Genomic DNA, 23,569 nt, shown 5'->3' with positions numbered 1-23,569 from the left:
CCCGTTCGAGATTGTAAGATCATAGTCGCCAACCTATGATCTATTATATGTCACGTCTAACAAAATTTCGGCAGCATCTCCCCATAATTCTCCAAATATGCTCGTTTGGTTATGTGCACTGACGATTAACACGTCGTTGCACCATCACTGAAACTGCATATCCAGAGAACAATGAATGAATCTACCCAAAATCATAATGTTGGATGAAAACATATATAGTTCGATAGTTTGCTAGAATGATCTGACAATCCCAAACTATCGACTCTGGACAATTCAAGAGTTATCAATCAAACATTCATTCGGACTGATAACTCTCGAACAGGTCTAAGGTTTATTTTGATGAACAAACAATACAAGATATGCCAACATATGTCAAACAATAACAACATATTATTTATACAACAATACAACAAAAACATAATTAGTAGGTATTATTTAAAGATTTAATAGTATTTTAATTTAAATATTTGTATTTTTTTAATTTAGAATTAACTATTTAAGTGTTATTAAATCCTAACTATTTGTATTTTAATTTAAAGATTTAGTAGTATTTTAATTTACAAACTTCATTTTATTAATTTAGAATTAAGTATTTAAGTATTATTAAATCTTAACTATTTGTATTTTAATTTAAAGATTTAGTAGTATTTTAATTTACAAACTTCATTTTATTAATTTAGAATTAAGTAATTAAGTATTATTAAATCTTAACTATTTGTATTTTAATTTAAAGATTTAGTAGTATTTTAATTTACAAACTCCATTTTATTAATTTAGAATTAATTATTTAAATGTTATTAAATCCTAACTATTTGTATTTTAATTTAAAGATTTAGTAGTACATATAATTTACAACTATCCTTATATATTTGTATTCTAATTGTAAATACATTGATGTATAGTCTACATTCGAACAATGTTAAACTATGTTCGAACATAACATACACGTTCGAACGATAAGACTAACCCGTTCGAACGGATTCATTCCAGATTTCAGTCGTCTTCAACAACAGAAAACTCCATTAACCACGAACTCACATCAATACAAACAACAATATCAAGGATTCAAAAGCATATAAATTTCCAACATTACAAAATATAATATTCAAATCAAAATGAGAATATAAAATGCATACCTGAATATTTGGAAATGAAAATGCAAAGAGATTAGATTATATGCCGTGCGAAGGAGCTCCCCAACAAGTAGTAATCCGAGAATAATTGAGTGAGATGAAAACTTTTTTGAGTTTGGGGGCTAGATTGAGGAAGAATTATACCTGGTGTCGTGAAAGGTCTCTGTCTCGTAAGAGACTGAGAGTGGCGCGCTGAAAGAGAGCGAGATTGTGAAGTTCTGTCATGTATTTGCAGAAGATTTCCTATTCGAATGGTTATTACTAACCGTTCGAACGTGAAAATTTGTAGCGGGAAAAAATTCTCTCATAAATTTTCACGTTTGAACGTATAAATAGTATGTTCGAACGGTAATGGATGCATTCCCGCTCAAACATTAACTGTTCGAACGTTTATTGTCTGGGAGTGTCATTCCCTGCCATCAGTTTCCAGCGATCATGGTTGAGGATCTATCTTAGATGAACGGGAGGAATCATGAAGGACCGTCTCCTATATTGACATTGTTTCTGAGTTCTATAGAGAGCTCGGTGGTGCGGCCCAGATGATGGAGGGGCATACAGGATCTCTGTCCGAGGAGTTTCAGTTGTATTTTCACGGGATGGACTCACTGAGCATCTCGGTATTCCTAAGCTGCTAGATGCATATCCGAACGTGGTGCCTAGAGAGTCTGATCCTTCAGCTGAGGCGAAGACAATAGAGGAAGAGGCACCAGTTTATATAGATGAGGTGATACCCTTGCTGATCATGAGGTGAGGGATTTGGTTGTTGGTCCAAATGCTCCCCCATATGACGGGACGAAGAGCATCAAGCAGGCAGATCTATCTTCTTTCTTCAAAATCCTGAATTTGATAATCGCCAATAATATTGACCCTCGGCAGCATAAGACAGAAGTTGGCATTGACCGGACAAAATTTATGATACGGGTCACTCGTGGTATTCCTATCGACCTGGTGGAATATATATTCGATAGGATTCGATCAGGGTCCCGGTACATTTTGACGGATATACTGCCATTCGGGATCCTGATCACCCGATTTTTACTATTTGCCGATGTCGTGCCTGATGTTGCCGAGCTTAAACCGGAGCCAATGAGACCAATCAACAGCACCACCCTTTCACGCAGCACGGGACACTCGAGACTGCGTCTTCGTGGACATGTTCTAGACCCGGTTGATCCTCAGAGAGATGCAGAGCCAGGAGATCATGGAGTATCGACCGCTAGGACATCCAGACAGACCGAGGCATCAGTACACAGCGCTACTCATGAGGACATGGCCGAGGTCATGTGTGCAGCGATCAGCATACATACATCAGCATTGATCGATGCAATGCATATGGAGGTCCGTTCTACTATGTCTGAGTTTCGTACAGAGATTACTGGTACCATCTATGAGTTACGTATGAAGCTTGATGCTATGTCTACGACTCAGGTCACCATCAGTGCTCGATTGACACAAATAGAGGAACGCTTAGCTGCAGTCGATGAAGTGTGCAAAGAGTTGGGGTCTTAGTACTTTCTATCTTTTTTTTTATTTATTTATTTTATTTTTAGAATGGACAATATTTAGTGTTTTGTAAATTCAGTATTTAATTATGAATTAGTATTAGTTTATATTTTCTAAACTAATTATTGATTGATATTATTCCTATTATTTAATTGATAAATTTTTTATAATTACTAGTTAATATAAATATAATTCTTTTAAAAAAAACATATAATCACCGTTTGAAACATGCAAATAACGTTCGAACTCTGAATATTGTACGTTCGAACGGTAGATTAATTTTTCGCTATAATAATTATACTTAAAGCGCCAAAATGTACGTTCGAACAGTGCTGATTAATCATTTGAACGGTAAAAATTGTATGTTAGAAAGGTAGAACAATTTTCCACTATAATAATATTACTTAACGCGCCAAAATGTACGTTCGTACGGTTAAATTTAACTGTCCGCATATTAAAACATTACATTCGAATGGTTTCATTATTAGAGACAAAATATTTCGTTTCTAACTATCCCGTTCGAATGCGTTCAAACGGTTTTGTTCTTCCGTCATTTTTTTAAGACGAAATATGAAATTCGTCCCTAAATCTCACTTTTTGGGACGATTTTCATTTCGTTCCAAAAGAAAATCATCCCAAAAAGTCTTTTTTGTTGTAATGTGGGGGCAAACCTGACTTTATTTGCTAGAAGATTCCTATATATGTTTGTAAGTTTTGTAACAAAGCAATCACTGTTTACATAACATATTTTACACTTATAGCTTTTCATAAGATGTATGAGACTATGAGTATATTTATATGGAGTGTGGGACAATAAATAGTGATCTATAAGAATAATTTTTCATATAAAAAATCGGCTCCATCGCTTAAGGTCCCATGTTTGGATTGTCTCCCAATCATAAAATACTGATCTTACCAAGCAAAATGAATTGAATGGGGTCGATTAATATTTATAAATTAAGCGACACATGGTGGGCACCTATTGGGCTGAACGTTTAATAATCCCTGAACCAATGAACACTTATTAATTAATTAAATAGGATTGATAACTTCATGCATGAGGTTGTATCTTCCTTTATTTTAATTTATTCCATTTGTAAGCATCTATTCTATATAATTTCCTCTCTCATTAGTCAAACACACCAACATAGCCTTATGGACTGCATTTAATTATTATGGGCAAGTTGTAGTCCATGAAATGCGTGACAAATATTTATATTTTTTATAGTCTATTTTTTTTTAAATATATATATATATATAAGTTCAATATATTAAACACATTAAAATAAAATATAAAGCTCCCTTTATAATCTTTATATCTAAAGTCCAAACAGTAGTTCATATATCATTTAAATAGACAATTTCTTTTTGTCTACTTTCTAAGCTCCCTTTTTACATTTGGTCTACTGGTTTGTGTTTGTCGCATTTATTTAACATATATAGTAAGACTACCCATTTTATAATTACTTAGTACCATATTTCATAAAAATTACTAATTCTTTTAAATTTTAAATCCAATTTCATTTTTAAATTTTACATATGAATTATAAAAATATATGGAGGTCTAAGTTTTTAGACCAATTTGAGAGCCTTATCAAGTGGAAGAGAAATAAATTTATGAAAGGAATTCTACTATATTTGTTATTCATTTAATATTGTCTAAAATATTTATGCGTACAGACAATAATAAATATTGTATGACTTACTTAATAAATCTATTGGTTTCATTTAAAGTCCTTAAATTCGGACAAGAACTTAAAAACATTTTATTCTTAAAAAAAAAAAATGTATTATAGCACCGATTATGTACTAAGCGAAGCCAACTAAAGGAATATTCATAATTGAGAAGTATTGTAGAAACAAAAGAATTACATAAAAATAAATCCACAAAGTGACATGGTTTGATATGATCCGTTAAATCTATTTTACAATCTAACGTACCTTATTGAACTATGTTACTTTATGGATTTACTTTTATGTAATATTTTTGTGGTTAAATATTTATCTTCCTAATTAGATTCTTATAACTCAACTAAAGTTCATTTCTAGATTCTATTTTATATCTTGTATATTAGTATTATGTGGTTCTAACTACATCGGCAACAGTGTTTTCTGCATTTTCGTCTATGTTTCCGTCGATGTCCCAGTCTTCTTTTTTTTTTTCTCTTAAGAAAAGTACTCATTCATTGATAATGGAAAGTCTCATTACATATAAAGTTTAAACACAAGAGTGGTGGATCTTTCCCACTATGAAAATCTAATAAACATGGTAGAATTTCAATAAGGGGTATGCATCCAATTACATTATTAGAGGCTACCCATTGTGCAAGTTCAAGCGCACAACGATTTTGGGATACATGTATTTTAACGTCATCCCATAATTCGAAATTGTTCAACATGAATCTTGTGTCTTGATTAATGCCTTGTATTATCCAGTCTTGGCTTTTTTTTCTTTTTTTAATCTTTCAAGGCTATTATTGCTCTCTGGGAGTCTACTTCAAGTCTTATTTTCTTCAATTGCTTTCTTTAAGCTTCCTTCACTCCGATGTATGCTGTCATTGCTTCACCTTGGTTCGAGTTGCAGCTTTTTGAGTGGGCTACAACAATGAATGATATGTCTTTGTCATGTGATCTGCCTATCGCCATTAATGTGCTACCACTTGGTCTAACTGCTACATCAAATGTTATTGATGTTTGTTCTGAGGTAGGAGGGATCCATTCAATGTTTTGACTTTGCTCCTTCCATTCCCAAGCACTACAATGGTCCCCATAGGACTGGCTGACTTGTGCTAAAAACTTACTTAAGGACAGGTTTTTTGAATTGTGAACCACTTGATTTCTGTAAAACTAGAGGTTGTCCATGGCCACCACAACAAAAAGTTGGAATTTATGAGTATCAATTGTTTCTATTTGGAGTTTGACTTTCGGATTTAGGATGTACATGATCCAAGTGTTGATATCTTGATTGCTAATCGAGGAGAGATTGAGGGGCCAAGGAGATTGTCTCCACAATACTCTAGAGTAAGGATAGTCAAGAAACAGGTGAGAGGCAGATTCTTCAGTCGAATTACAGATGGGGCAAACCAATTGTTCTTCTTGGAGTGATATGTAATTTTTCAAAAGGACTTTGATGGGGAGAATGTTGTTAAAGACTTTCCATATGAAAAGCTTTAATCTATCTTGGATTTTCAATTTCCAGATTTTTTTTCCAGACATGAGAAGGTGTATTGCTACTGGTTTGGTTCACCAAAGCTGCATAAGCAGACTTGACAGAAAAGTTTCCTGAAGAATGATGTTTCCATTTGAGCATGTCTCTTAGTGTGTGGAATGAAGTTAGGCTAAGGGGATTTTCTCTATTTCACGAGTAGTGTCCTAGGAAAATAGAGCATTAAGCATAAAAGAGTTCCATCTCCTACGTTCCTCAAGGATTAATTCGACCATCTTCAGTTGAGGGTCTTGAGTTATGTTAGGAGATGAAGGGATTGGAAGTGGTGGAGATAGGGAAGGAATCCAGGGATCAATCCAAGCTGTTGATTTGTATGCACAAACTAGAGGCTAAGAAGTCTCTTTGTTTGAGCAAACCCTTCCAAAAAATGGAATCCAAAGGTTTTTGTCCCAATCATTTCTCTTTAGCTCTTGCTCCGAAACATGGCAGAGAAGGGGTGGCATGTCGCAAGTGAAAAGACACTAGGGTTGTGTTTGGTTGTTCATCTCAAACAAATCATTGATGGAACCCACTACTTTTTCAACTTTCTATAAAATAAGTTAAATTCATTTCAACTTAATTCATACATTTCAGCCTAAAAAGTTAAACATATCTCAACCTAAAAAAGTTAAACTCATCTCAATAGGATTCACAAAATATTACTATTTACAACTCAATTCAACTCATCTCAAACATCCAAAATGAGGAAGAAATTTTGATGGGTTACAGAATGGCACTTAGGCTTATATAAGATCAAAGTGTGCCATAGACATATTTATCGTTGATCACTTGACACCAACTTCTCCATTTCACATGACCAATTAGTCAAAAAAAATGATATACTCATCAAGAGAGTTCATCAATTTTTTTTTATCGAAATGTGTTTTTGTTAGTATTTATATTTATTTATTTATTAGTATTATATTTTTTATTTTTTGTATTCTTTTATAAAATATATAAAAAATATTTTAAAAAATTAAAAATATATATTTTAACATAAAAGTGTCGTGGCTTCTTTTGATGTGAGTATCACGTCTATTAATGAAGAGACAGTTGCCACATAGCCATTTACATGCCACCAAGGACGAGGCGCTCCGAATGCTCGTCTGCTTGAAGCAAATGTTCGACTCCAAGGTGCTCGAAATCTTGCAAAGACCATTGTTTATTTGGATTTGCTTCTCCCGATTGGATGTTGTGAGAATTCATTGGGTTTCAAAAGTGAGATCCAAATGCAAGTTAGAATGTGGGGCGAAGGAAATAGTAGGGCGCCCAAACAAATTTCACGAAGAGGAAAGTAAGAGACAAAGATGAAACTGAGCAAAAGGGGAGAGAGAAGATGGGGCGGAAGCTGGGCAAAGGGACAAGTGGGGGAGGAGGGGAATTTTGAAATTGAGGCTTAAAATGTTGTGTTTCAACAGACAGCAGGTAAGAGAAAAAAAAAAGGCCACGTCAGGTGTGCTACGGATCAGCCGTGAACAGTGGCTGATCTGTAGCTTTTCTCATGTTTATATATAGGAGTTGTGGACGAGTTTAGGCGCCGGGGATCTGGGTTTGTGTTTTTTTTCAAATATGGAGAGTACAGCTAGAAGAGAGAGTAGTTGCCATGATCATGGTCGGTGGACCCACTAAAGGTATGAACTTGTTTCATAATTTTTTGAATTGGAAGGAGAAAATTTCCATCCATTTATTTACTAGTCCATTGGAAATTGTTTAATCATTGTTAGAATGGTGGCTTGAGTTTATGTTGAAAACATCATTCCAGAGACTTGGCTTGACTATGGCTCGAACCTGGCTTGATAGTCCACTCGAGCATACTCCAGACAAATTATTCACTCAACATCCGCTTGGCCGAATGCTAGGTAGATTATTCGCTCGACACCTCACATGAGCGAATGTTCGTAAACTAGGGTGCTTGCACCCTTAAGTATAAATACAATGTTTTTGCACAGTTTTGAAAGGTATTGCCTCCAAAACAGAGCAAAAAGAGAGAGAACTCAATTTGTGAGATTTTGAGAGCTCATTGGGTGTATTGGGGCTTTTGGGATTGAAGAGTGATTTCTTTCTTATACTCCACATTTGTGATAGTGAATTCTTTGGGACAGACTCCGCCAGTGGAAGTATGCTTGTTCAAGCCAAACCATGCAAATCTTGGTGGTCTTTATGTGATTATCGAATTTGGTTTTTGTTTGCTTCCGCTTTTATACTTCAAATTATCTGTTGATAACCAATCAATCCCAACAAACTTGTATCAGAGCTCCAAGATCTGTGGGAGATCTTGAGGGATGACTATGTCAAAGTTTGCAGTGGAGAAGTTCGATGGTCAGAATAGTTTCAGTCTATGGCGCATCAAGATGAAGGCTCTGTTACAACAACAAGGCTTGGCAAAGGTCTTGGATGAGAAGGTGTCAAATAAATGTTCTACACTGACAAAGGAAGATGAGAGAAAGCACATAGTGTTATTCTATTTTCTCTCTTCGATGGAGTATTGCCAGAGGTCGCTAATGAAGAGACTGCCACTTGTCTTTGGAAGAAACTTGAGAATCTGTACATGAAGAAGTCACTCACCAACTGTTTGTATTTGAAACAACGATTATACACTCTCAAGATGAGGGAAGGTACTCCTATTTCCGATCATCAAGATGAATTTAATAAAATCGTTACGGATTCGAGGAATATTGATATTGAACTTGATGATGAAGATCAAGCATTAATTGTGTTGTGTTCATTATCATTTCATTTGATAATTCTGTGAACTCGATGCTATATGGTAGATATACTATATCCTTGGTAGATGTAAAATCTACTTTGAATTCTAAGGAGTTGAGAACAAAATTAGGTGTACAAAGGCACAGATAGTCAAGTCGATGGCTTGTTTGTGAAATATTTTTTTGGTGGTAGATCTGGGGAAAGAAGTTCCGAAAAAAGTGTAATTCCAGTGGCAATTCAAAATTTAACAAGAAGAATGTTAAATATCACTACTGTCATATGTGTAATTATTACAAAAACGAGTATCCCAGATTGAAGAACAAGGAGGAAGGTAAAAGTTCCTCCAATGTTGTTAGCTTTGAAGAACAGCCTAACAACTCTGATATTATCCTCACAGTCAGCAGCTCTAGCGGCCATTTTGGTGAAAGTGGGTCATGGATTCAGTTTGTACGTTTAGTACGTGGCCCAGGAGCAATTTGTTCACTACCAACGAATTAGTCAAAGGTGATTCCGTTTTGGATGGGGATCATATGGCTTGTGATATTGTTGGGGTCAGTTCAGTGGAGATTAAGATTCATGATGAAACCATTAGAACTTTGTCTAAAATTCAACATATTCCAATTTTGAAGAAAAATCTTATATCTTTAGGCATTCTTGACTCCTTTTGGTTATCAGTATTCAATTGAAGATGGAGTCATTCGAGTCTACAAGAGCTCTTCAATGGTTATGACAAGGAAGAAGATAGATTATCTTTACTTTCTTCTTGGTGAGACAGTGATTGGTACAGGTGCATTTTCAGACGTTCTAGATTCAGGTATTAGTCGTTTATGGCACATGTGATTGGGCCATATGAATGAACGAACGTGGTCATTTGTGAGTAGGTAGCTTTTGCTTTGTGTGATCATAAGACAAGGAAGTTTGATTTTTTGTGTTGCCATTGTATTCTTATGAAGCCTTGCAGAATCAGGTTTACTACAATTTATTTATTTATTTTTTAGGGTACATCTTATGCAAGGTGGTGCCCTATTTTTACTTATGTTGTATGATGACCATTTTGAGAAAAGGTTGGACTTGTTTTTCTGAAGCAATGAGTGACATGCTTGATGTGTTCAAGTACTCGAGAAGGCTAGTTATATACAGACAAGAAGGTAGAGCATTTTTCAGACCGTATAGTTGGGTCCACTCCACAAAAATGAGGTAGCTGAATGGAATGAATCAGAATCTTATATGAGAGCCCACAATATTCTTTTGGTATGCTAGGCTTGTCTAAAGATTGGGTGAAGCAGTCAACATAGCTTTCTATTGGATGAACATTTCTCCTTCTACAACTTTTCAGTTGTTGTTTCCACAGGAAATAAGAGCATAGTTATAGTAAGAAGGTGGAGTTGTTGGGAGAGCTTCACAATAGAGTGCATGTGGTATTCTAGATCATGTTATTGGAAAATAGCTTGATTTTGATTTTTTCATTGGCGCACAGTGAGAGCAAGTCTACAGTTTCATCGTGTAAATAGAGGAGGCCGGGTTTAGCCACTTTCGGGATATGCTTATGCAAACTTTGTGGTGTACTTACTTTGGCAGAGAATATTTGTTGTTAGCCTTTGTGTGTATTCGAAAGTTGTTGTTTAAGTAAGCAGTATAGTGTTGCATTGTTATTTTTGTGTGAAGAGGTTGAATCTCTTCAGCTTGTGATTTGGTCAAGTTGTCTATGGAATTGAAGATTTTTGGGTGGAAATGAGCTCTTTAAGGATAGACGTTGTGTTATGTTTGAGATTTGTGGAGAAGTTTGTTTTTTCAGTCATTGGTGGACATCTTTGATGTCTTTGTTGTCTAATGGTGAAATTCAATTTGGTGGAATTCATTTTTATTTAGGCTTGACGGAATTCAAGTCAAGGTGGAAATTTGTTAGAATAGTGGCTTGATTTCCTATTGAAAATGTCATTCTAGATACTTTGCTCGAATGTGGCTCGTGTGTGGCTCGACCTTGGTTCGAGCGACTTTGGCTCGACAATTCGCTTGATAGTCAGCTCGAGCGAACCCCAAATAGATTGTTCACTCAACATTAGCTCGATAGTCCGCTCAAGCGAACCCTAGGCAGATTGTTCGCTTGACACCTCGCTTGATTGAATGTTTGTAAACTAGGGTTCCTATGTCGTTAAGTATAAATACACATGTTTCAGCATAATTTTGAACAGTATTGCAGCCAAAACAAAGAGCAAAGAGAGATTACTCCTTTTGTGAGATTTTGATAACTCATTGAGTGTGTATTGGGGCATTTGGGATTGATGAGTGTTCTCTCTTGTACTCCACCTTTGTGGTAGTGAATTCCTTGAGACCGACTCCACCAGTGAACATAGACTTGTTCAAGCCTAACCACATAAATCTTATTGTTCTTTATGTGATTGTCGAATTTTCTTTTGTTTGCTTTCGCTTTTATGCTTCAAATTAGCCGTTGATAACCGGTCAATCCCAGCAATCATGATGGTGAAACTTGACTGTTGGATTGAATTAAGGAGACCCTTCGCTTGTTTTTGTTAAATTTTACTGAAAATGTTGAAAATTTATCTGGTTCTCATGGAAACAAACGGATTTTTTTCTATTGGAGAGCTTAAACCCCATTTCGCAGTTTGTTCAACCTATATTTCTGATGTGAAACTCGATTGTCAACCCGAGTCCGTGACATCTTTCGTACTCTTTGAATGTTTGTTTTCAATGTAATTCTTATGGTGAATTTTGACTTTGGTTCACTGCTTACACCCCTGGTTATTGTTGCGAATTTTGGATTTTGCAAGTACTAGATTCCGACGACTATCATTGAACATTCCAAAGCCGCTTTTTTCCTTTAGCTGGACAACCAACGGTTCAACACCCAATATCTGCATGTAAAAGGGTATATTCTTTAAAAGAACTGATAATATGATTTGATTCTGGGTATGTTTACTTTCTTTCTCATGAGTAAGCTGAGTATCCAAAACTTAGTTCAGATCTTTCTTGTTGGTTTCTACGAGGAACGTGAATTCGCATCATACGTAGAATACATGTGCTTTTTTATCATCTAATTCCTAAAGCTGCTGCTTCTTCCAGAGTATTTGATTTTCTTTTGTAGAACGTAGTTCAAAGACCACACCAAGCGCTATAGTTGAGTGTGACACACGGTAAATATGGTTCCAATTGAGTGTTACAATTTTTCACGTATATAAAAGGTGGGAAAAAAAAAAAAACTAAATTCTGCAGAAAGTCTGATTGGAAGGACCAAATCAGATTCACAAAAAAATTTGGAAAATTCTTGTAAAGACAGGCATGGCATATACATTAGAAATGAATATTATCCTCATAAGGATAGCTGTTCTAAATTTCTGCATTGAAAACATGAATCCAACACGGAGGAATCTCTTCTTGTAAGATCATTATAAACAAAATATATAAATGCTGTCTTATTCTTTTTTCTACGCTCAATTGAGGGAAGAATCAGGAAATTTGTAATACCTATTCCTGGAAACTTCCGAGTACCATGATTTCCACGCTTCCAAGTAATGAGAGAAGAGGTCCTTCAAAGCTGCAATGTTAATACACTTCTGCATCAGTACATTTTACAGCAACTGCAAATAGAAACAATATTGCCTCAAGACACTACACTACGGGCAAAATCATTGAAATGACAAAGGACATCTCAGAGAAGCTTGTTAGCATGATATGCCAATCTGACGATGATTACCTATTAAATTATAATACAAAAATTCTACTCCCCATCCTCTTATCACCGTCCTCTCACACCATAGATTAGCATAATTTTAATCAGCTCCTGACTCTGACCCCATACACAAAGATGCAATATTGATCAAGGCTTATAAGCACACATCAAAGTGAGCAAAAACTGCAGAAAATTACTGAGAATGAGTAGACTGCATTTTTTACATGGTTTCCTATGGTGAATCTAGATCATTGATAACCCACTTCACTTGTTGGTCTCTAATGGAATCGACCACGATGACTCTGAGCCCAAGAGATGTGTTTCAGTGAACTGCAAAAGTGCATGAAATGATACATTTGTTTTGATACCGTGGACGATAAGTAGAGGCAAAGCCCTCCCAGTCATCCCTCTTTACTCTGTTACTTTCAGGGACACCAACGTTGGCCACATTGGCGGGAGCAAAAGGACCAAATTGGTAGCTCTTTGAACTCTGCTTTGAGTCATTTTCTAAATTCTTTCTATCAATCAACCTGATCTACCAAACTTTCAGATTTCATCTGCTTTTGTATTTTCAGATCCCTTTTTAAATCCCCACCAAATAAAGAGTCAACTTTGTTCCTCTTAAAACAAATGTTTGTGACATCACTTCCAAACATTCGCTTCCTATAATCATTAGGAATATAGAAACATTGTCAGATTTTCCCCTACGCCCTAACCACCTGAATGCAGGCTTCCTGGTGTCCTTTGTATGGGTCTGCATAGCATTCAAGATTTTTTGGAAATATGAGCAAATGATTGTAATAGGATAAGACTTGCTAGAATTGTAGACAACTGAAAAGATCAATTTTAAACAGACTTCACACTAATGCACTAATGTTTTTACCTTCTCAATTAGTTTGATTGAAGACAACACATTTGCATTATCGTATCAAAGTAGATTGTTTGTTAGAGCGTTGCAGCTCCATTTCAGACATTAGATAGTAAATTAAGCAAGTAAGATTTATTACTTTTCATTATCCAAGAGTCATGGCCAGCCCCAAGCAATAACCTCGCAGCATCATCGAGTGAGATCAATTCTGCCTAAAAAAAATTATTGAAAAGCATTAACCAATGACTGATTACAAGGCAAATCAAGAGAAGTATATAAGTAGAAGGATATTGTTTCCACTGACACTAGAGCAAACAAAGAGGTTGACAAAATTCTGGGTAAGAAGCGCCAAAGATTTTTCCCTCCGATTATCTGTGAAGAACCATAGAAGCACAGTTCTAGAATATCAAATTCTGCTCCAATTTTAATTTCAGTTTTTATCTGCTATCATTTCTTAAAAATGATTGATTTGCAACACATAAGTAGAAACACAGAGGATATAATCAATTTCTGTTTCCTTGAAGCTACGAGTAAAAATATCCAGGACGTAAAGGACGATTTTACAATCACATTGATTCATCAAATTCACATGACTATGATTAGTCAAAAGAAAATTGTACTTGAAATCGTATCTGGCCCATGACAGCAATGAAATTCGCAATTCTTGTGTTGGAAAATAGCCGACTCATCAAAAAAAAAAAAAACAAAGGAAAAAGAAAAAGGAACACCTTTTTTCAAGGATTTAACAACAGAACCAGGGCTGACTTATCATTCTGACTTCCAGTAGTGGGATTAGAATGCATTATTTCATCGTCATCCTTATCATCCGAAATATGCCCAGGGAAAAGGAGATCTTCCCCTCTATTACAATGCCCACGAGACAAAAATGGACAATTTTTTTAAGGGAAAACTTCATAAAACCATGCACTTCACCTACTTTTGCATGGTCGTGGCTGTCGATGGTATTGATGCTCTCGTTCAAACCCTCTTCCTGTTACAGCAATAGAATGCAATATTAGTTCTATGTTCCGAATGATGAACATTCCAACAATATCTTCAACCCGCTTATACGAGTAAACAGCACAAAAAAAAAAAAAACAAGTAGAGTTTTTTCATCCTTTTTGGATCGAAAAACAACTTATATATCATAAATAAGGTACCCGTAAAAAAAGAACTGCTACAAAAAAAAAAAACAAAAAAACAAATAAACAACAAAGCAAGACACCCTTGCGACTATAATAGTAGAGGAAAAGAAATTACCCTGAGCTTAGCTAAAGCCTTAGGGATTTCTGCAAACCCTTTCCAGTTACATCGGTTAATCGCCTTCCTTGCAAGAACCTAACAAATAAAAGCAAATGGCCATACATGTTGAAGACCCAATGTACATATATAACCCGAAACAATAATCTAAGTTAAAAAGAGCTGAAATTTAAGAAGTTCAAAGCTCAATAGTCTCACCCCAATGCTCTCCAAAACATTTTCAATATCGTAAATCCTTCGCCTCTCAAGTCTCAACCCCTGAAAATCTCAAATCCGTTAGATCCACAAAATTCAAAAATTAGATAAATACTTCAAACATTTGCAATCCAATGAAGACCTAATCGCGAAGCATCATCGTCCAGCCCGATCGACCGGACGCCGTCTCGATCGTACAGGCTCAAGAAACTGTAGGAACCAAATTGAAAGTCAAAACAAGAAAAAATAAGGAGCTTTACATACAGATACCTATTTCTCCCGGTAAAATGTCTCGTAGGAGAAGTGAAATAACTCTTATAAAATTTAAAATGAGTTTGTTCTTAATCACATTTCTCAATACGCACCTCTATGTTTGATCAGTATTTTCGATATCATCATCGTGGATAGATTACAGGAACTCTTCCTCAATCATAGATTAACCTATTCTGATACCATATACATATACATATTTCTTTCTATAAAAGACTTTATAAAAAGAGTGAGATAACTCCTTATAAAGTCTAAAATGAGTTTATTTATAATCCATGTGAAACTTCTCAATACTTTCAAGATGAAGACAAGATAGACAAGAGTACTTGGAGCGAAGGAGGCCAAGGGACTTTTGCTTTCTGCTATAGGCGTGGGGGCGCGACGTCGAGGGCTCAGATAGAGTGGAAGACGAAGCTGTAAAGGCCATTGGTGATCCGTTAAGAAGAAAGGAAGAGTCCCTCGATCTACTCTCTTTCTTAGTGCATCCCATCCGGATGCCTAGAACATTATTATTCTTAAATTATAGGAAAAATTATAGAAAAAAGCTTAAAACTCTCCTCCCATCCTATTTCCTATTTTAAGATTTTGATTTAAGAAATGAACAGTAATTCCTTAAATAAATATTTTATTAATATTTATCTCCTAAATTATTTTTTATTAATATTTTATTCAAATAAATAAAATAAATTCTTTTTTCAATCAACTATATTTTCTCTTATACTCATATTTATTATATTTTTAAATAATATTTTTAAAAATAATTTAAATAATTACTAAAATATAAAAATAATAATTTTAAAAATATTATTAAACCCTTAAAAAATAATTTAAATTTTTATTTAAAATATTCACTATAATAATAGTTCAAAACATAAGAAAAAATATTAAGTAGTGAAGTTTGAAAATGGAAGTGAGAGAAAAAAGTAATAAAGAAATAATAGAAGAATATTATTTTAATAGAATAGAGAAAGGATAGGGAATGGGATGTAGAAGGTTTTTTAAAAATGAGTAAAATTTAGGATAAAATTATAGGGAGTGTCCTTTTTAGCTAAAATTTAGGAGAAAATTTAGGAAATCGGATGGGAATGCTCTTATGGCTTTCAGAGTTTGGATAAGCGGGAAGCGTATTTGAATTTCTCAGTTTTATTCTTGAGCACTCTCATTGATTAGTTAAAATTAAAGTATATTTTTTTATGAATATAAGATAAATTTAGTTTTTAGCTATTCCATTCACATAAATTTTCACATTAGAATAGTCATTTTTTCATTATATGATAATAAAATAATTAAAAATAAATTTGACTTTGGTTATTTACATTAAATCTCTACATTGGATTATTCATTTATTCATGAGTAATTAATAATTTCAAAAATATTTTAATTTTTTTTAATTATGAAACTATTTTATTTTATCATATTTTACTATTTATAATATTATATAATAATTATATTCCAATTAAATTATGGATTAAAAAAATTATATTTTTTCAATTGTCATTTAATGCTATAACCACAAACGTCTAATTAAACTTATCTAAAATTCTATATTAATGTCTTAATTTACAAACCAATCCAATATTTCTCATCCAACTATATTTTTTTTTTTACCAAATTTTCTTCTACCATATAGTTTTTTTACCAAACTTTCTTCTATCTAATAATCATATGTACTAAATTTTTCATCCAACCATCTTCTTTTACCAAACTTTCTTCTATCAAACAACCATATCTACTCTATTTTCCATTCAACAATATTTTTTTGCCAAACTTTCTTCTATTCAACAACTATATGTACTTTGTTTTCCATCCAACTATCTTCCTTCATAGATTTGTAGTCAAAAAGGAAATATTCTATAATCTATGAAACTAGTAACTGCATGTGTAATCTATCAAATAGATTATTTCATCTATTTACACTAAAATCAGCACAATGGATGGAAGAATCTGTTTTTTTTTTTTTTTCTTCTTCTAACCTAGAGGTAGCATGCTATGCAATGCAATAGCAACCAAACAAGCAAGTTTACCGATTAGAAATACCACAAACTTCAAATTTCAAAGTAGAGAAACTACCGTAGTTGTAGTTTATTCAAATGTAAACTTGAAATTTAAATTCTTGCTATTCTATTACAACAGGTATTGTATAAATTCTGTGCAATCCTCACATATTTGTAGTCAAAAAGGAAATATTCTATAATCTATGAAACTAGTAGCTGCATGTGTAATCTATCAAACAGATTCATTCATCCATTTACACTAAAATCAGCACAATGGATGGAGAATCTGTTTTTTTTTTTCTAACCTAGAGGTAGCATGCTATACAATGCAATAGCAACCAAACAAGCAAGTTTACAGATTAGAAATACCACAAACTTCAAATTTCAAAGTAGAGAAACTACCGTAGTTGTAGTTTATTCAAATGTAAACTTGAAATTTAAATTATTGCTATTCTATTACAACAGGTCTTATATAAATTCTGTGCAATCCTCACAGATTTGTAGTCAACAAGGAAATATTCTATAATCTATGAAACTAGTAGCTGCATGTGTAGTCTATCAAACAGATTCTTCCATCCATTTACACTAAAATTAGCACAATGGATGGAAGAATCTGTGTATACACAAACAGAAACATAGTAGCGAATTTTTACACAAACATATTTCTATAAATTTTTTATTTTTCTCACAATATACAAACAGATGTGTAATCCTCATGGAAACAGATTTACATGCAACCCCTAAATTATAAACAGAGACATAATTCAAGATACACAAACAGCTAAACCCATCCACAATCAAAGATTAGGGTTTGGAGAAGAGGAATGCGAGGGACGGCGAGGTGCAGAATAAAATTAGGGATCATCAAGAGAATCGAATTTTATACATGGAAAGAGATTACCTTAGCTTCAGAGAAGCAGATCGGCTAGAGAAAGAGGGGTTTTAGTCGTTTCCGTCGAGAGCAGGAGTGCGGTGGCGCAGTGGTGCTGTGCCGTTGTTGCCGATGAGACGTGGGGTGTTGGTGTGGTTGTGGTGCGGTGGTGGGTCTCTATGGTCGAAGATGAAATACTCGGAGTCTTGGTGCGAAGGGCGTCTGGGTTTTGCGAGGGAAAGAAGAAAACCATGGGAAGGGAAAACTTGGGAATACCGTAGCTGATGCAAACTTCGTGAGAGAGAAAAAAATAATATAAAATAGATTTGATGAATGAATAGTGTGTTTCATATTTGGAAATTATTTTAGATATTACTGTAGCTATATTCCAAATATTTGGAATATTTGGAATATAGCTATTCCAATGTGAGCTATTTTATGGCTTAATAGCTAAATTCTTATTGGATTTAACTTTTAGCTAATCCAATGAGAATGCTCTTAGGACTTGCCTCTGAATCCTCGTGGGATTTTCTCAGTTAAATTTTAATAACCTCATCTCTCTTTTTTTTTTAAATTAATATATACAATAAAAATAAAAATATTATCTATATTTACAATTTTATTTACATAACTATATACACTCATGTATCAATGGTGAAAATTTTAAACTCAAATTAAAAAAAAAAATTCCGATAAAATGGAGTTGTTATTTAGTACGTATAATATTGTATATAAAATTATACATATAGCATTACTCTAGTATAAATTACCAATAAAAAATCAAAACAAAATTAAAATAAACTTAGATATTAAAATTAAGAAAATATATATATGAAAAGCAACCTCCCAAAGGTAGCTCACAAATCAGTTCCCCTCTTTGGTTTCTCTAGGTAGGGGTCTGGACTCCTATCTTCGTACAGGTTTTATCAAGGTGTTGTTCTTTGGTTATACGAAGGTTTGGATTCTATTCTGAGGGGAAACTTCACAAAGGATGCTGAATTGAATGCTTTGTATGACAAGCTATCGTTGACGGAGCAAGAAGAGGAGGAATTACAGGTTGATTCTAGACTGATCGAGGGTGTTCTTTCGAAGGGTACCAAATGTCTGATCATGAAACTTTTGACAAGTAAACACTTCAACAAGGAGGCTTTCAAGAATACGATGCGTAAGATTTGAAGGCCTGTAAAATCCATCAAATCTAGTGATCTTGATGTTGTGCTGGTGTTGGTGGAATTTGAGGATGATAGAGATAAAGCGAGAGTGCTACAAGAGAGTCCATGGTATTTTGATAAGCAACTTGTGTTGCTTGATGTGTAAGATTTGGAGGCCTATAAAATCCATCAAATCTCGTGATCTTGATGTTGTGTTGGTGTTGGTGGAATTTGAGGATGATAGAGATAAAGCGAGAGTGTTGCGGGAGAGTCCATGGTCTTTTGATAAGCAACTTGTGTTGCTTAAAAAATTTGATGGACATCAACAAGTTCACCAAGTGCGTATGACAGATGCCTCTTTCTTGGTTAGGATTTGTTATCTTCCTCTTATAGCAAGAAATCAATATGTGGAAAACTTGATTAGAAGTGCTTTGAGTAGAGTTTAGGAAGTTGATTTGGAACTTGATGAGCTGGAATGGGGAGAGTTTTATGCGTATTCGTGTATGTATGAATGTGACAAAGCCATTGATGCGCAGAAAGAAAATTACTGTGGGATTGGATTTTCAATGTTGGATTCGTTTTCAATATGAAAAATTACTAGATTTCTGCTATTGTGGTTGTTTAGGGCATGGACAGCAGGAGTATGATCGATGGTAGCAAAACCAATCTGTGTACGAAACTGATGGATTTCCTTATGGTTCTTGGTTGAGAGGTGTTTATGTTGATGATCGTGGAGGGGAGAAAAGGCAGTCGAAGAGAGGGGCTGAACCAGTGTCGCCACTGATAAAGCTAGTACCGGAAAGTAGTCCACTGAATCAGGAAACACATTCATTAGTTGCAGCGGAGTTTTAGGGAGTAACGACAGATAAGGGTGTAACGGAGAATCCACATGCAATTGAAAATGAGGAAGTTATTGGAGCCAATCACGTTATGGATAAAGTTTTGCATTCAATTTCAATGGAGGAGAATGCGGAACGTGTAGAACTGGGAGGTTTTGATCATTGCATGAGATTAGGGGTGTTGGATATTCAAAAATCTATTGTAACGGTCGACAAGAATATGAATGAAAGCTAAAGGGGCTCTTAATGGGCCAAGACTTATGGGCCTATCATCTATTACACAACCTAGCCTATTTCAGGAAGACTTTTCTCCAACTGAAATACCAATGTCCTGATTGGGAAGAAGGGGAATGCGGAGACAATTTATGGGTGTTCAAATACAAAAGGGTGAAGGAAGTCATAGAGGAAGAAGACGTAGAGAAGTTTTGGAGGATGAGACCAAGAAGTGGCAAGGGCTCAGAAGAGAACTACCAAACTTTCATAAAAAACGCTAGAAGACAACATTTTGTTATTGGTGAAGGTTGTTTTACAGCCCTACCGGGAATAATGAAAACCTTGAGCTAGAATTCACGTGGGCTTGAGAACCGATGTGGAACTCAAACCCTTCGTGACCTTGTTGTGAAGGAAGATCCCGACATACTGTTCATTCAGGAGACAAGATTACAAGTTTCTAAAATGAATAAGTGTAAGTTTCGAATTGATTTTTCTAATTGTTTGGTTGTTAGTAGTGAGAGGCATAGTTGTGAGTTGGCATCATTTTGGAAGCATGATGTTAATTTATCTATATTGAATTATTCCAAAAATCACATTCATGCTTTAGTAGTGAATAATGAGCAAAGTGGAAGCTAGTAGTATTTGACAAGAGTTTATGGTTACCCCAAGGTGACCAAGAGGCATCATACTTGGGCTTTAATGAGATCTTTGAAATGCAATGATGGATTAGGATGGTTGTTAATTGGTGATTTTAATGAAACAATCACTCAATCTGAGAAGTGGGGTGGTAGTGATAGACCAGAATGGCAGATGAATGATTTTAGATAAGTTATTAATGATTGTGAAGTAAGGGACATAGGTTTTCAAGGCTTATACTTGGTCCAATCGAGGGGAAGGGTCAGCTTGCATTAGTGAAAGGTTAGACAAGGCTTGGGCAAATGCAAAATGGTGTTTACAGAATCCTATGGCAATTGTAGTTCATGGTAGTATTGCTTACTCTAATCATACTCCTTTGTGGGTGGATATTGCTAAATTATATTCAGGATGGATGGGTCAAAAACCTTTTAGGTTTGAATCCATGTGGGTGGGGAAGGTTGTACTAGAATAATTGCATATACATGGTGGAATAGGGGGGTAATGGTGGCTTGCAAAGTATGGACGAACACAAAAGATCAAAGTATGGTGCAACTGGAGATCTCCACCAGTGGGTTTTCTCAAACTTAATGTCAATGTGGCTCTATTCTTTGATCATATGAAAGCTGGTATTGGAGTCATACTTCGGGCAGAGAGGGGGATGTAATACTTGCAGCAAGTAAGGTGGAACATTTTATTGAAGATCCAAAAATAATAGAACTGGTGGCAATACTAAGAGGTTTACAGTTGTGCCTTCAAAGAGGTATTACTCATCTGTTATATGAATCAAATTGCAAGATATTGGTTGATGAGTTACTAAAAGAACCATCTGCTTCTTCAAGACTAGGAAATCTGGTTATGGAAGTTAAAAGACCCATGTCTTATTTTGTTGTTTGTTCTGGTCATTTTGTTAATCGCATGGGTAATAGAGTTGCACATAAACTTGCTAGATTAGCATGGAATGTTGAGGATTTAGTTGTACAGGGGGATTATGTACCTAATTCTATCGCCCAAATTATTTGAGTTGATAAGAATCTTTTGTAATCCTTGATGCAATATATGAATATTTTCTTATAAAAAAAAAAAAAACATGTGTAGTCAATTAAGCTTGGTAGACAAAAGTTCTAATAGTGGAATCCCTCTTAACTAATTCAGTGCATGTTTGAGACTGCGGTGGAAAATATAACTTATACCTTTAGGGCTAATAGCCTATAGGTTAAGTAATAAGTTCTACTATTAAAAAGTTATTTACTGTATGTTAATCATATGTTGAAAGCACTTTTAAACATATTACATTTGTTTGGAAACAAATTAAAAAAGTGCTTTCTGAGGTAGAAATAACAATTATTTGGTTTTTTTAAAGATTATGATTATATCCTTTAAAATTTAAAAATTGTAATTATCTAAAAGTTGTATGAGTGTTTTCTTCTATTAACAATCTTTTTAAAATTTGAATTACATTCCGCATTATCCAGAAAAGCACGTTTGGAAAAAATCATCAAAATTATGCTTTTACTCAAACATACGTTTTGGCTTAATTTAGATTAAAAAGCATTTGAATATGCAACACCCAAATAACTTAATTTTTCTATTAAAGTGTTTTTAAGGCTATTTAAGCACTTTCTAGAACTCATAACACAACCCCAAATAGACCCTCACTATATATGAAGTTGTTTTAAAAACAAAAATGTGTTAGTTTGAAATTCTTGAACAAAGAAAGACAACAAAATTAAGGAGGCCTGCAGGGGCCATGACCCCTTTTTTTAAGGGAAACTGTCATCATTCATTCATCAAAAAACTTACATCCATAATCGAATACATTATGGGATGTTCTCATATCAAACATGACATCATAAATCAAGATAATGCATTTGGACCTCCATTAGTATACTATTTCCTTTTGTGATTGGTCTGATCTTCACTACTGCTGATATTCTCTACAGATAAACGTCCAAGAGACAGCACTCTCTGTCTAAATAGAGACTCAACCTCACCCTTCATATAATGAGAAGACTCAACCTTTATAGACAAAAGTCTGAGAGATGAACTATTTTTTTTTATTTTAATTAGCAATAAGAAAACAAAAAAGGAAAGTAGTAAGATAGATACGAAAATGGACGGATTAAAATTTGGACCAACTACGGTAGACTTCAGAATCTATGATGGCACGTGAAAGTAACACGCTTGTTTCTTTTTAGCAACAAAAGTCAAATCTGAAAGATCTGGTTGTGCAAGTCCAGTGATCTAACGTGTGTGGCGAGAAGATCTGCCAAAAGGGGTGACGCGTGAGAACCATGCGCAGATGCGGGCGGCGCATGAGGACAACGCACATTGATTTTCATAAAACCGTCACTTTCCTCCGAACGATTTGAGGCTTGTGAGTCTGCTTGGGTCGTGCATGTTGCTCGAGAGTTGCTAGAAAGCTGTAGATCTATCTTTTTACAGCTTTGAAGGAAGCAAAATAAAACTAAATGAAAAGAGCTACCTTGATAGATAATGTGGGTAGATGGAGGAAGGAGGGAAAGAGAGGATGGAGGAGGAGGAAACTTCCTTCCTCCTCTGACGAAAATTAGATCTGAAACCATTGATTTTTTACGAGAGAGAGGAGTATAATTAGTTTTTCTTTTCAATTACTTAAATATATGTAAATATATAATTGAAAAGAAAATGCTTTTATATGTATTTAATGCATATATAATTGAAAATTAATAATTAAACTTGGTCCTTTCAAAACTAAAAGTCATCTTCTTATAGTTGGTAAATTGTTAAAAAATCAATATGTTTAACCTAAATTCTATTTATAGTTTATAAACCATATATAGAAAATATATCGGTCTAGTGTATATTGTATTGGTTATTTTTTTCATTTGTGTTTGTTAATATTTTTAAATGAATTTGAATCATATTGACTTGTTTTGTTCTAATTTTACTTTTTCTTTTCCTAAACAAGCAAATATATTAAAGAAAAACGAGATACATGAGGAGGGGTGTGATTCCCCAACAAACACTTCATTACGACAACCACAACGAAAAAGTGAAA

At 34.4% G+C, this 23,569-nt stretch overlaps 1 protein-coding gene across 1 annotated transcript; it reads right to left on the bottom strand.

Annotated features, from left to right (window-relative positions):
- Nucleotides 1-11,728: 11,728 nt before the first annotated feature.
- Nucleotides 11,729-15,319, bottom strand: LOC109000266 (E2F transcription factor-like E2FE). Its single transcript, XM_035693834.1, is given in 12 exon segments — nt 11,729-12,134; nt 12,561-12,770; nt 12,772-12,917; nt 12,920-12,989; nt 13,119-13,179; nt 13,236-13,315; nt 13,408-13,509; nt 13,909-14,094; nt 14,364-14,441; nt 14,562-14,606; nt 14,687-14,768; nt 15,155-15,319. Coding segments are annotated over 12 exon segments (1,362 nt in total). The 5' UTR covers nt 15,319; the 3' UTR covers nt 11,729-11,996.
- Between the last annotated feature and the right edge of the window lie 8,250 nt (nt 15,320-23,569).

This window comes from Juglans regia, chromosome 9 (assembly GCF_001411555.2).
Source record: "Juglans regia cultivar Chandler chromosome 9, Walnut 2.0, whole genome shotgun sequence".
Taxonomy (NCBI): Eukaryota; Viridiplantae; Streptophyta; class Magnoliopsida; order Fagales; family Juglandaceae; genus Juglans; species Juglans regia.
The sequence above is the reverse complement of the archived record's forward strand: the minus strand, read 5'-3'. Positions and strand labels throughout refer to the sequence as shown.